This window comes from Euprymna scolopes, chromosome 25 (genome assembly GCF_053919585.1).
Source record: "Euprymna scolopes isolate OS-2025 chromosome 25, ASM5391958v1, whole genome shotgun sequence".
Classification (NCBI taxonomy): Eukaryota; Metazoa; Mollusca; class Cephalopoda; order Sepiida; family Sepiolidae; genus Euprymna; species Euprymna scolopes.
In genome coordinates this window covers 63,433,951-63,449,610 of record NC_136506.1, presented here as the reverse complement: position 1 = coordinate 63,449,610, position 15,660 = coordinate 63,433,951, and the positions used below count along the sequence as shown (strand labels likewise).

The window sequence follows — 15,660 nt, the reverse complement described above, 5'->3', positions numbered from 1 at the left end:
TCGATTACACCCACATACACCCCCCCCCCCAGTCTCCAGATAATACTTATCTCTATTTTTCTTACCAAATATATAAAATACATACACTCCTTGTGTGCAGCCTTAATTGAATGACTTAAGTTTACTCAGTAGGAATTAGGTACTTGGTTTTAGAATGAGGTAACACTGAACAAAACATATTAGTCATCTTTAATCGAACGTTTGGATGAAAGGCTGCTCAAAATAAAACATTGCAGAAAATCTATAATGTTCTGCGGATAAAAAGACAAAATCACAAACTTTGATGTAAAAATGAGATGAAACAATTATGATATATTATGTGAATTAACAAGAATCAACATCATGAATAAGTGTTGCATAGTAGGGTGTATATATATATATATATATATATATATATATATATATATATATATAGAGAGAGAGAGAGAGTAATCCACATACAGTGTGTTTCGCTGTTTCACAACTCATCAGTACGGCTAAACAGGCAACTACCTCAAGCCAGGATTGAAACCCAACCGCCTGTACGACAGTCAAGGCTCCTAACCATTACGCTATCGGCGGCTGCTGTGTGAGTTGTGAGTTTAACGATGTTTTGACATCGTCCGAAATACCTAAGCTCGATTTGTTTACGCAAAGAGCATCGCTTTATACGCTAATGGTAATTCGTGTATCATTTCTCAATATGCTCAACTCAAGATGAGGAGCATTATAGTCATCAACTGTTTCGCTATTTCACAGCTCATCAGTGCATCTAGACAGGCAACTATCTCAAGCCAAGATTGAAACCCGACCGATATATATATATATATATATATATACCTTATTAATATTTTTTAACCCAAAATTTTAATATATTAAAATATATCAAAATTCAATAATTGAATGGTAACAAAACAATTGTTAATGAATATGAAAATACACAACATCATGCTCTCATTTTAATCTTTATTGTCTTGATTTTGTGAAAATATATTCTCCCTTTTTCCCATTTTTTGCTTTCTTAACCTCATTGAATCTCTATAAACTGTCACTAACTATTAAATGATTTTTTTATACAAATATGATAAATTCCATATTGTTGGTTTCCTCTAATGCATTTACCTGAAAAATTTATTGAATATTTTGCAAACTTCTTCCCTCTGATAAGAATTGCATTCTTTGAAACTCTATGGAATAAGGCTTTTCTTGTTCATCTGTACTCCTTGTCGAATAATTGAAATTTTGTATACCTTCCTTACAGATTTATAAAGCTTTTTGAAAATTGGAATAAATTTTCAACAAGATTTTATATTATATATATATATATATATATATATAATGGTATAAAATGTACATGCTGTATAGCAATCAATATATGTACTTAACACGGGTGTATATATATATACGCCCAATGTCTCTTTAAATGTATGATTGTTCATGATTGTATTATTTCACAGACTGTATCGTCTAGTGTGTATATAGTGTTCAATAATGCATGTAACTTACATTGTGAGTGTGGGTATGCACTAGTGATGAGACGATTCCAATATTTTTCCTGATTCCGATACAATTAGTGATTCTGATTCTTTATAAATCTTTAAATATTTAACAATAAAAGTGTTATTTTGTCCCGATTACCATAAAAACACATATTAAATGTGCCTATATTTTCTCAAATGTAAAAACATATTTGTGAGGGGGTGATCTAGGGATTTTAGTTTTACTGGAAATTTAAATCAATAAATATTTATTATTATTACTACACGCAGTGGAAAATGTTTCTTAAACCAAGATCAAGTAAAAAAAATAATTCAAGGAATCGGTTTTGGCATTGGAAAATAAATTCAAATTTTTCTGATTCCGATAGCCCAAAAAGCGTTCCGATTCATCATCCCAACACTAGTGTGCACTGATTACACATTAGACATATAGTTTACTTCTCTTCTGATGATTGAAATGCTGTGAATGAAGGTACTTCTCTCTGAAGAAAACATCATGAAAACAGGTTATATTTTATATAATTTTATTTCTTTGGTGTTTCTCGTCTTGGAAGTTGCAAATGTTTCTCTTGGTTTCTACATCTTTCTAAAATGCATCCATTAGAGCTTCCATGAATGTAAAAGTGACAACTGATCACCAAGCTGATCCCCAGTAAACCAACTGCTTTCCTGATCTGGAAAACTCTAGATATAACAAAATCGTTTTTTCTGTTTACGCCACCCTTACATCAAAAGGTCAATCCTTTTCTTATTGTTAATAGTAAATATTATTCAAACTTTATTTTGCTGAACTAAATTCTAAACTGTTCTTGTTTCAAATATTTCCTTTTTGTTACAATGACTTTTATTGTGAATACTAGCAAAGATATCAGCGCTTCGCACGGGACTTTACTGCATGCTCAAGTACCTGCTTCACGGGCACCCTTGCAATAAGTGGATATAGTAAGAGCAACTATTTTTTAAGGTGTTTAAAAATATTTTAACTACATCCTGAAGTGATTCAAATCCAAATATGAGCTTTAAAGTAAATAGATTATATAAAAGTTGACACTTATATTGTTACACATAAAAATCGAAACAATTACAAAGAATCGGTCTAGTGGTGTGGGCTGTAGGAGAATTGTACACACGCATACAAATGCTACTACTTTATATATATATATATATATATATATATATAATATATATAAAGATGATGTGCACCATCCCTAGGTAGGGAACCATCATCATGCCAGGTTTGGTCATGATCAGTCCAGTGGTGTGGATTGTAGGGGAGTTGTACACACACACACACACACACACACACACACACACACACACACACACACACACACACACACACACACACACAACCACTACCACTTTATATATAAATATTTTAACTGGCATTAAAATATTTGACCTATTGCAAATTCCAAATCTGTTATTGATTCAAATATTTATCTACTTTCTGCTATTGATATGTTTTCTGTTTCAATAACATTGTACATTAGTTCAACCATCCAATGATACCTGCAGTTTCATAGAAACACTAGAAATCTAGCCTGTCATAATTATATAATGATTATAAATTCAGAATACTCCTTTTTTTTTGGGGAGCTGGGTTTTCCACACATTAAAAACTGAACTCTGTTCTCATGGGGAGGCAAGTAATAGGGACATGCAGATAATAAAACATTACAGAACACATGCTGTTCCATAGCAATAACATATCGATAAGAAAGATAAAACAGCAAATTTTGATGCCATGATGGGGGTGACATGACTGCATTGATATGCGTGTTAGCAAGAATACTAATAGTACGCTGTGGAAACTTCTATGATTGTGGTCTGTTTAATTCACTACAAATAATGTTTCTCAGTGTGCAATCTAATAAGAAAAATGATTTTCTTCTTTCATAAAAATAATCTTTGTCAGCTAAACATTCTTGCAATGCATAAATTGTAGCATTTTAATGTTTTTTTACAACAATCGCTTTTTACCGTAAAAATAATTATCAGTTAAATATTCATCGAATCAAATGTTACTTTTTTTTTTTTTAAATTTTTTTTTTATTCAATTTTCACCCCAAACAAGGCACAGTGCCACTTTGAAGCAGGGGGCTACTATTAGGGACTTAATTAGTGGGGTCATTGTGAAGGGAGATGAGTAGAAAGATCTTTGTTAACATTACACTTGAACTTCTGCATATGAGTGCAGTTGGGAAAGCAGAATCCCAGAAGGGAGTTCCAAAGACCCGCAGTTCTGGGGAAGAAACTATTGGAGTAAAAGGCTTTCTTACACCTAGGGATCTCTACTTTAAAGGGATGAGACTTAGTAGCTTGTCGGGTTTGTCGGGGGTAGTTATGTCGGGGGAGGTACAAGTGTTTGCAGTTCGTCAGAGCATTCACCATTAAAGTATTTGTAGAACAGGCAGAGGGATGCAACATCTCGTCGATGGGACAGAGGCTGAAGCCTAGATGACAGTTCTGGACCTATCAGATTGGCGACTCTCTTTTGAACCCTGTCCAGGAGCGAGAGACAAGCAGCAGATGCACCAGCCCAGATGTGACAACAGTACTCCATACATGGGCGAATGGTGGCCTTATAGAGGTATAGGATACTGTCAGGCATAAGTAGTTTTCTAGCACGGTAGAGAGAGCCAACCTTCCTTGCAGCAGCCTTGGCAATGCTCTCAATGTATCTATTCCAGTTCATATTCCCTGTAAACGTTAGGCCGAGGAGTTTAAAAGAAGTACTTTCAGGCAATGTGTTCTTGGTCATTGCTATTGGTGGTAGAGAAGGTTTCTTGTAGTTATTGAAGGAAACAAGCTTAGTCTTAGCAACATTGAATGTGACCAACCATTTTTGTCCCCATTCCACTACAGATTGAATGTCATCCTCTAGTGTTTCTGCTATTTCCTTGGATATGTGTTCATTTATTTTCCCCTCATATCTGTTATAGAGAGTGGTGTCATCGGCAAATATACCCATCTCCGAAACAATTTTATCAGGGAGGAATAATAGAGGTCCAAGGATAGACCCCTGAGGTACTCCCGCATTTATGTCATATTGTTTAGATGTACAACCATCGAGGACAACTTTTATTTTTCTATTACTTAAGAAGGATTTAATTACATTATGAATTCTTCCAGTGATTCCATATGATCTAATTTTCCTTAGAAGACCATCGTGCCATACCCTGTCAAAAGCCTTAGATATATCAAGGGCCACCGCTCTACCCTCCCCTGTTTTGTCCAATGAACAGTATATACGTTCAGAAACTACAGTTAAGATATCTGCTGTTGAACGGACTTGCCTGAATCCATATTGTTTGTCAGTCAGGAGTTTAGCAGCTGTTATATTTATAAGAATCTGAATTTATAAGTGTATGGTGTCAGATAATTTAATTTGAAATAATTCATTTTAAAATGATTAAAATTGGAATTTTTATGTTAGTGGTATCAGATTCATCAATATGGGATAATCAATATGGGATAATCAATATGGGATAATCTCTTTTTTGTGTGTGAAAAGTGATAACATACGTTTTTAGATTTTTTGAGATGAGATTGGTCATTCATATTATTTGGATTCTTTGGACTACTGTTCTCATCTTGAGTGTCATTTTCACAACGTTTCGGTTGATGTAACCTTCGACCTTCTTCAGGTGTATTTTGCTGAACTCTGAAATGTCTAACTTGGGAATTTGGACGGAATTTCAATGGAACCCTTTATTTACTTCACAGGGATAGCATGCTCTTGTTTCACCAGCCATGATTGGATAGAGGTCCTAGGTAATTCGCAATTGTATTTTTCGGTTACCCATGCTGAGAATTGAACCTTCAATCTTCAGGAGAATATCACTTCTACAGTTGATTTTTTTTTCCAAGTACTCTAATCACTGTGCCAGTGTGGGCAACCGAAAATCTTTTCAAACTTGTTGATTTTTTTCCAAGCATTCTAACCACTGTGCTAGTGTGGTCAACTGAAAAATACAATTGCGAATTACTTGAGACCTCTATCCAGTCATTTGAATGTATAGAAATCATGCTGGAACGGAAGTATGTAAACGTCCATTTTCAGTATGAAAATTAATTCATGGAACAGTGTACCTTTTGTACATATTAATCGAATTGTGAACAGACAGACAAACAGAAAGGAATGTGATTTTATTATAAGACAAGATGCAAGCAAGGACGGCTGGACGGTCCAAAGAGTTTTATAATTATTAAGATTCTATTTTAGCCAGTGGCCTGAAGTTCTAACTACCTAACCATACCTGACCAGGTAAAGGTTTTAATTACAAGCAGTTTTATATTTGCCAAAATAAACATTAATCATTGGAAGGCTAAAGGGATGGTTGTAGTATTTTTTGTTGTTGTTTAAGCTTGTCCCTGCTGCTGTTGTTAAATTGTTAGTGAACATTCCTGGAATAACAAGCAAGAATTGTTTTCTTGTTCTGAAAATAGAATCATCAAAGGCACAAAAATAAATCCCCGTTCTCATTGGCTCCGATTATAAATGGAGCCAAATCAATCAGGATTAACACAGGTAAATTGTTATCCATCAAGCATGGAGCCAATAAATACTTGATTCTTTTAACACCTTTACGGACTCTTTTGATCAGCGTAATGGGGAAGGTGTTAGTTATTTGGATGGTAGAGGTCCTTTTCTCAGCATTTGTTCCCTTGCCTCTGTCATCTTTTTTATTTTTTTTTCAAATAACTAGCATTTCATTCCACTATCTATCAATTTGCACATACTTCTAAGTGTGACAAAAGAGAGAAAAAAAAATGAAAACCTTGAACTTCCCATCCCTACCCCACAATATTTTTGTGATAAAGTGTCACTATTTAACCCTAATCTACCATCTCATTGACTGACCTTTGTCCTTCCTCAACTAAGCTTTGTCTAGTTTTTATCTTTTTATTGAAATCAAAATGTTTTCACATTTGAAAACACACCTGATTTTAACTTGTGTGATTATTTCCTGGTTTTAATTTCCAATTTCTAAGACAATAATTACTTCATCTGAATTTGTTGAGTCTGGAACAAGGCCATCTAAAATATAACGAGTGTATACCCTCAGTCCAAAACAACAAAAAAAAATGTTTTTTGTCAGTATTCACCTTAATGTTCATATTCATATAAAATAATCAGTGATAAAAAAAAAGAAAGAAGAAAGAAAACATCTCAAACTGAAATGTTTAAAAAGGAAAAGAAACAAATAAATCCATATAGAAATAAATTTCTTATTATGGAAATACATTGAAGGCAAGGGGTTATCTGGTTTATTATTGGCTTTCTCAGTTCCTCTAAATACTTGAAATGGATTCGTCCAGCAGTTTTTTATTTAACTTTTATGTGACAGTACAGATATATATATATATATATATAGGGTCATATAATAATTCTCCATGTTTCAAAAATCAAATTTTCTCAGTTAGTAATTTATTACTTTTCAAAAGGTATCCCTTACAATATTGTTTTGTATTGTAACTAACAAGTCTACAAAATTATATTAATGCTGCATATTTAGATAATATTCGTAACTGAGAAAGAACGGCAGAGTGTGTAGATTACTTGAATCATGTAAGTTGTCCAAAATGATGTTTTTATAAATTTTTTAAGGTAAACATCTGAAGAGTATTTGGCTAAATATGCAGCAATAACATAATTTTGTTGATCGCAATACGAAACGATATTATAATGGATATGTTTTGAAAAGTAATAAATGACCGACTGAGAAAACTTGATATCTAGAAGTTGGAGAATTATTATACTACAATATATTTAGAAGTTGGAGAATTATTATACTACAATATATTTAGAAGCTGGAGAATTATTATACTACAATATATTTAGAAGTTGGAGAATTATTATACTACAATATATTTAGAAGTTGAAGAATTATTATACTACAATATATTTAGAAGTTGGAGAATTATTATACTACAATATATTTAGAAGTTGGAGAATTATTATACTACAATATATTTAGAAGTTGGAGAATTATTATACTACAATATATTTAGAAGTTGGAGAATTATTATACTACAATATATTTAGAAGTTGGAGAATTATTATACTACAATATATTTAGAAGTTGAAGAATTATTATACTACAATATATTTAGAAGTTGGAGAATTATTATACTACAATATATTTAGAAGTTGAAGAATTATTATACTACAATATATTTAGAAGTTGAAGAATTATTATACTACAATATATTTAGAAGTTGAAGAATTATTATACTACAATATATTTAGAAGTTGGAGAATTATTATACTACAATATATTTAGAAGTTGGAGAATTATTATACTACAATATATTTAGAAGTTGGAGAATCATTATACTACAATATATTTAGAAGTTGGAGAATTATTATACTACAATATATTTAGAAGTTGGAGAATTATTATACTACAATATATTTAGAAGTTGGAGAATTATTATACTACAATATATTTAGAAGTTGGAGAATTATTATACTACAATATATTTAGAAGTTGGAGAATCATTATACTACAATATATTTAGAAGTTGGAGAATTATTATACTACAATATATTTAGAAGTTGGAGAATTATTATACTACAATATATTTAGAAGTTGGAGAATTATTATACTACAATATATTTAGAAGTTGGGGAATTATTATACTACAATATATTTAGAAGTTGGAGAATTATTATACTACAATATATTTAGAAGTTGGAGAATTATTATACTACAATATATTTAGAAGTTGGGGAATTATTATACTACAATATATTTAGAAGTTGGAGAATTATTATACTACAATATATTTAGAAGTTGGAGAATTATTATACTACAATATATTTAGAAGTTGAAGAATTATTATACTACAATATATTTAGAAGTTGGAGAATTATTATACTACAATATATTTAGAAGTTGGAGAATTATTATACTACAATATATTTAGAAGTTGGAGAATCATTATACTACAATATATTTAGAAGTTGGGGAATTATTATACTACAATATATTTAGAAGTTGGAGAATTATTATACTACAATATATTTAGAAGTTGGAGAATTATTATACTACAATATATTTAGAAGTTGGAGAATTATTATACTACAATATATTTAGAAGTTGGAGAATTATTATACTACAATATATTTAGAAGTTGGAGAATCATTATACTACAATATATTTAGAAGTTGGAGAATTATTATACTACAATATATTTAGAAGTTGGAGAATTATTATACTACAATATATTTAGAAGTTGGAGAATTATTATACTACAATATATTTAGAAGTTGGGGAATTATTATACTACAATATATTTAGAAGTTGGAGAATTATTATACTACAATATATTTAGAAGTTGGGGAATTATTATACTACAATATATTTAGAAGTTGGGGAATTATTATACTACAATATATTTAGAAGTTGGAGAATTATTATACTACAATATATTTAGAAGTTGGAGAATTATTATACTACAATATATTTAGAAGTTGGAGAATTATTATACTACAATATATTTAGAAGTTGGGGAATTATTATACTACAATATATTTAGAAGTTGGGGAATTATTATACTACAATATATTTAGAAGTTGGGGAATTATTATACTACAATATATTTAGAAGTTGGAGAATTATTATACTACAATATATTTAGAAGTTGGAGAATTATTATACTACAATATATTTAGAAGTTGGGGAATTATTATACTACAATATATTTAGAAGTTGGGGAATTATTATACTACAATATATTTAGAAGTTGGAGAATTATTATACTACAATATATTTAGAAGTTGGAGAATTATTATACTACAATATATTTAGAAGTTGGGGAATTATTATACTACAATATATTTAGAAGTTGGGGAATTATTATACTACAATATATTTAGAAGTTGGAGAATTATTATACTACAATATATTTAGAAGTTGGAGAATTATTATACTACAATATATTTAGAAGTTGGGGAATTATTATACTACAATATATTTAGAAGTTGGGGAATTATTATACTACAATATATTTAGAAGTTGGAGAATTATTATACTACAATATATTTAGAAGTTGGAGAATTATTATACTACAATATATTTAGAAGTTGGAGAATTATTATACTACAATATATTTAGAAGTTGGAGAATTATTATACTACAATATATTTAGAAGTTGGAGAATTATTATACTACAATATATTTAGAAGTTGGAGAATTATTATACTACAATATATTTAGAAGTTGGAGAATTATTATACTACAATATATTTAGAAGTTGGGGAATTATTATACTACAATATATTTAGAAGTTGGGGAATTATTATACTACAATATATTTAGAAGTTGGAGAATTATTATACTACAATATATTTAGAAGTTGGAGAATTATTATACTACAATATATTTAGAAGTTGGGGAATTATTATACTACAATATATTTAGAAGTTGGAGAATTATTATACTACAATATATTTAGAAGTTGGAGAATTATTATACTACAATATATTTAGAAGTTGGGGAATTATTATACTACAATATATTTAGAAGCTGGAGAATTATTATACTACAATATATTTAGAAGTTGGAGAATTATTATACTACAATATATTTAGAAGTTGGAGAATTATTATACTACAATATATTTAGAAGTTGGAGAATTATTATACTACAATATATTTAGAAGTTGGAGAATTATTATACTACAATATATTTAGAAGTTGGAGAATTATTATACTACAATATATTTAGAAGTTGGAGAATTATTATACTACAATATATTTAGAAGTTGGGGAATTATTATACTACAATATATTTAGAAGTTGGGGAATTATTATACTACAATATATTTAGAAGTTGGGGAATTATTATACTACAATATATTTAGAAGTTGGAGAATTATTATACTACAATATATTTAGAAGTTGGAGAATTATTATACTACAATATATTTAGAAGTTGGGGAATTATTATACTACAATATATTTAGAAGTTGGGGAATTATTATACTACAATATATTTAGAAGTTGGAGAATTATTATACTACAATATATTTAGAAGTTGGGGAATTATTATACTACAATATATTTAGAAGTTGGAGAATTATTATACTACAATATATTTAGAAGTTGGAGAATTATTATACTACAATATATTTAGAAGTTGGAGAATTATTATACTACAATATATTTAGAAGTTGGAGAATTATTATACTACAATATATTTAGAAGTTGGAGAATTATTATACTACAATATATTTAGAAGTTGGAGAATTATTATACTACAATATATTTAGAAGTTGGAGAATTATTATACTACAATATATATATATATATATTTTGGAACTCAATAAAAAGGCATTCATTGATCTTTGGGCTTTTTCTAAATTTACAAAATTTATATAAAAAAGATCTTTTTCATTATAAAAAACTTTATTTGTGAGAATGATGTTTTTTAACCCATTATGATTGGTATATTACAAACAGATGATTAACCGAGATATATATATATATATATATATATATCAGATTGGTGCAAAAGATGTTGCTGGTTTGTAGAAGGGGTATTTTAAACGATTGAATTTATATTCTGCATATTGTTATTACTTAAACTATAATTAATTTATAACTTTTTCTTTCAGATTATTAAAACATCATTCATATTTGTCTGCAATATTCTCCCTCGTTTTGTCCTGAAAACAACCTTAGTCAATAGAAAAGGTGTCATCTTCTATCATGAGAATTTGATTGAGAAATCTTGCCCCCCCCCCCACCCATCCTGCATATTCTCCTGACTTGCTCCCTCTGCTTATCACTGATTTTGAAGATTACAAAACCATTTAGGTTGCTTTAGGTCAACATCACAAAAGGATACTTAACATGAGTTAGATTCTTATATCACACCAAAACCTAAAGAATTTTATAAGGCAGTTATAAGTTTGTTGACAGATGGAACCAAGTTATACAAAGATTGTTATTGTTATGAATAAAGTTTTTCATTTTCAAGGTGAAATTTTAAATCAGCAAAGTCTTTTGCACTGACCTGATATATATATCTTTTTGTTTGGTCTCTTGGATTCCATGACAAAAATTCATCTGGTCTGGTGGAGTATCCAGCTTTGTGTTGCTACTTTAGGTTACATCACTTGGAGAAGGTGCACCATTCTTCATAAAAGCCAGATTGAGAAGATCTTATTTGAGCTGTGAATACTATGGGATTTTAAATATTTGATCTGAGTTTACTTGCAGTGAAAAGTATCCTCGTGCCAGGTAATCCTAACAAACACTTCTGCAGAGAGTCATTAGACGATGTGTGTGTGTTACAGAAGATCAGAAAAACAATGGTATCGTCAGTTTCAAATCCAACACAAAGGGGACCAGTCTCTGTTTGTCTATGCTGAAAGTTTATAATTAAGAGGATGTTGGGTGCAAAACTGACTAAATTTATCGATTAAGAAAATAAAAAGATAAATACATTCTATATCGGCAAAATTAAAAAAAATAAATAAATAAAATAAAAATAAAATGGAAGCAGATTAAAAAATAAAAATGATAAAATAACATGGAGAATTGTTAACAACACGGTATTCTAAGCAGCATATAGGACACTGTTTCCAAGGAGACAGATATAAGCAGAGGTTGAAGAGTCCAGCATAGATGAGTGAAGAGTGGTCTCTTTTGTGTTGATTTTGAAACTGATGGTACCAATGTTTTTCTAATCTTCTGTAATACACACACACACACATATATACACACACACACACACATACCCACATATATACACTATGCTCTTAATTTCTTTATAATCAAGCGCTTTTCTGGGGGGGGGGGGTTCTCACAAACCTTACACACACACACAGATATATATATTATGCACATAAAAATATTTTTTTAATATTTAAATATTCAATAAATAATTATATATATATATATATATATATATATATATATATATATATATATATATATATATATAGTCATCCACCAACAGACTGTTTTGCTGTACCATAGCTCTTCAGTCGGCTAGTCTAGTACCCATCTTGAGCCAGGGATCAAAGCTACAACGATCTAATTGATAGTTGGAAGTTCTAGTCTCTGGCCCATGTGATTGGCGCTCACAAACAATATCTTCAAATTTCTTTTTATATAAACATTTGATTATTGTTCTTACAGTGCTCAATTTGTTTGTTTACAAGCAGCAAGCGGGATCATTTACAACAGAAGAAAGGAGGCTTATATATAGTTATCCATTTCACCATAATTTCTGTCTCCAAAACCCTTAGAGTTTGTGACATATTTTCATTGTATTGGCATCTGGTGCACACATAGACTTTACAATATTATTGTACCACCTTTGTTCGAACTGAAACATACACTGAATACTATAGTTTCAGGCACAAACAGAGACCACATGATATTATTGCACCATCTTTAGGTAGAACAACTATTACATTTTAATCCTAGAAAGTGTATTGCAGTTTAAGTTCAACACAGCAGTGATATCAGATTAAATTTTTTTTAAAATTTGTTTTTATTTCCATTGCATCTTTGGTATGTGGCAATTCCATCTTTGACAAAAGACGTGGTGAGTGATAACGTACACATAAACATGAACTTCTCTTAACATATTGTTATAAAGACATTTTCTTTCCATTAATTTCAGTTGGAAATAACCTTCATTGCTTGCAGTAGCCTCTTTTCAACCACAGTCCTTCCAGTTCGTCAATTTACAGAACATTTAGGTAAGAAAACAAATGTCCCACTTTTTGACTATAGGGATCATCATTATTTACATTTTTTTGTTTTATTTATTTTTATTTTTTTAATATTGACCTCTATAACTTTTATATTTATGGATATGCCCTCCAGCCTTCTTTCGGTGTATGGTTCATTCATATATGATAATAGTTTTCCATATTTAAATATGGTGTAGCTCGAAATTAAAAGATTCTTATGAAGATTCTAACATGTTAATCTATATAAATAAAACAGATGTATGTATGTGCGTCTGTGAAAATATTTAACCAATAAAGTCTTACACTACTGGTCACATAAACTGAAATTAACAGGAAATAGTAATCATACACTAAGAATGTTTTATAACAAGTAAAATCTTTGTTTGGATGGATGAATAACTTATTCAGAAATATGTTGGCAAGTTGAAATGCAAAATATTGATTTCAACTTACTGACATATTTCTATTAATTCTGCGTGTACGCAAATAGTGTGAAGTGGTTTGATTTAAAATCTTTCTATCTGGCGATAGCTCAAATAATGAGGAACACGACTGGAGTGCGAAATGTTTTGATTCACCCAAGTCATTTTTTTTTTAATCTTTTGAAATCAATACTTTATATTAGGTACAATATACTATTCAGAAGAGGACTGGCTCTGTAATAATAAATACAAAATCTGTATGAATTAAAATATATTTAAACATATTTTACAATTGAGTAAGGCCGGGTGCTCCACGTTAGTAAACAATAAAAATCTTCAAATAGAACATTATTTTTATTTACAAAGAAATTAAACAATATTTCAAATTTCCGATTTGAGTGAATTAATTTTAAATCCTAACAGTATTGTTGTCTTACTGTTTAAAAGAATGACAAACACTGATGTAAAAAATATAATATTATTTTTTTCTTGTTCAGTGGTGGTGAAAAAGTCAGTTGAGAAAAAAGGGTGGATTAATAGACGGAGGTTGATTTCTCAAACTCATTAGCCAGTAAACTCTTTTCATCTCAATTTGGGTTAGTTTATATAATATTTTTGAGCATTCATGCATCCAACTTTTTTTTTCTTTGCTAACAAGTCATCACTTATCAAAGCTTAAAGATAATAATTAATGAGCTTGTTGGGTGGACGGTGAAACAATATTGTAAGGATTGGTAATGATGGTTGTAATTGGTCAGAATTTGATTATTTAAGAGGATGGCTCAACAAGAATTTGTTAACATTGGACTTGAAAATAATCAAGTATTTGTCTGGGAAACAGCCCTATAGTATTGTTTCCCAGATAGGTAGTTCCATTTAGTTCTAACTTCTGGGTATGCAGAGGAAGAAAGGAAAATTATGGCAGTGGTTGTAGCTAAATGTGTTTTTGTTTTAAATATTTTACATGGTGGAAGAAACCATATAGTGGAGTTCAATTGAGCAGCTACTATGAAAATTTGGGGATTTTGTTTTCGCCATCAATGTAGCTATGCCCCACCCACAAAGGGAAATTATTTAGTGATAGATGTATTCCCATTTGCAGATGACTTCCGCGAGTGTTTCTATATCAAATTCTCAGATCTTTTAATTTTCAGAGAATTGTCTTCATATTAATCAGCCATGTTTTGTTACTTCCATCTAGGTGCATGTCTGGGTCAAGAAGGTTTTATTTATTCTTGCTAGGTGCCGTTTCCAGTACACAAGAATTTTTTTTCATCAATCATCAACATAGGATGAATTATAAAATTAGCCATTAAAATGTTGTTGTAAACTTAAATTATTAAAAATACATTAAAGAAACTTCTAGTTTAAAAAAGTGAATGTATTTTAGGCTTAAAAGGTTTCATGTGATTAATGGGAGTACAGTGATGAGATGGAAAGAATTTTCCAAAATGTGCAAGTTTGAGGACAAAACCTATCATCATAAAATGACCTTTCTGTTTGTGAAATCATAGCAGCATTTGCATGAAGATGTGAGTTTCTAAATCCAATGTGATGACACCATGTAATCTGGAATATAAGTTCCTCAGATTTCACTTCCTGCAGCAAAGTGTTATTGCCTTGTCAATCATTGGATTAAAGCTTTGTGAAAAAGATTATCATGCAAAAAAAAGCTTGCAAATGCAATTTCAAAGAGTGGTCACTCTTCCAATATATATTCCGTATATCCTTCCCAAAAGTCAGTGTTCGATTACAATCACGGGTAATCAAATGGCTTTCAAAAGTTTCTGCTCACATAGGAATGAGTGCCATTCTTTTGCTATGTACACATTTTGATCCAAGGTATTTTGAACAAATGATAAAACACTTGGTTGGCATGTGGTGGGATTGAACTTACATCCCTGACGTTATTCAGCTATATGCACACCTTCTATTCCTGATATATACTGTCTGCCAAAAGTTACCGTATAATTTTATTTCAACATAAGCTTATCAAACTAATAATTATTGGAGAGGTGGGTTGCTTTTGAAACTCTCAT

At 30.0% G+C, this 15,660-nt stretch overlaps 1 protein-coding gene across 3 annotated transcripts in view; it reads left to right on the top strand.

Annotated features, from left to right (window-relative positions):
* Positions 1-15,660, top strand: part of LOC145247403 (uncharacterized) — a 270,622-nt gene that overhangs the window by 198,928 nt on the left and 56,034 nt on the right. For all 3 annotated transcript variants that reach the window (XM_080109107.1, XM_080109105.1, XM_080109106.1), the window contains one exon: positions 13,127-13,205. In XM_080109107.1, coding sequence (XP_079965233.1) covers positions 13,127-13,205 — 79 coding nt within the window. The remainder of the gene's footprint in view (positions 1-13,126; positions 13,206-15,660) is intronic.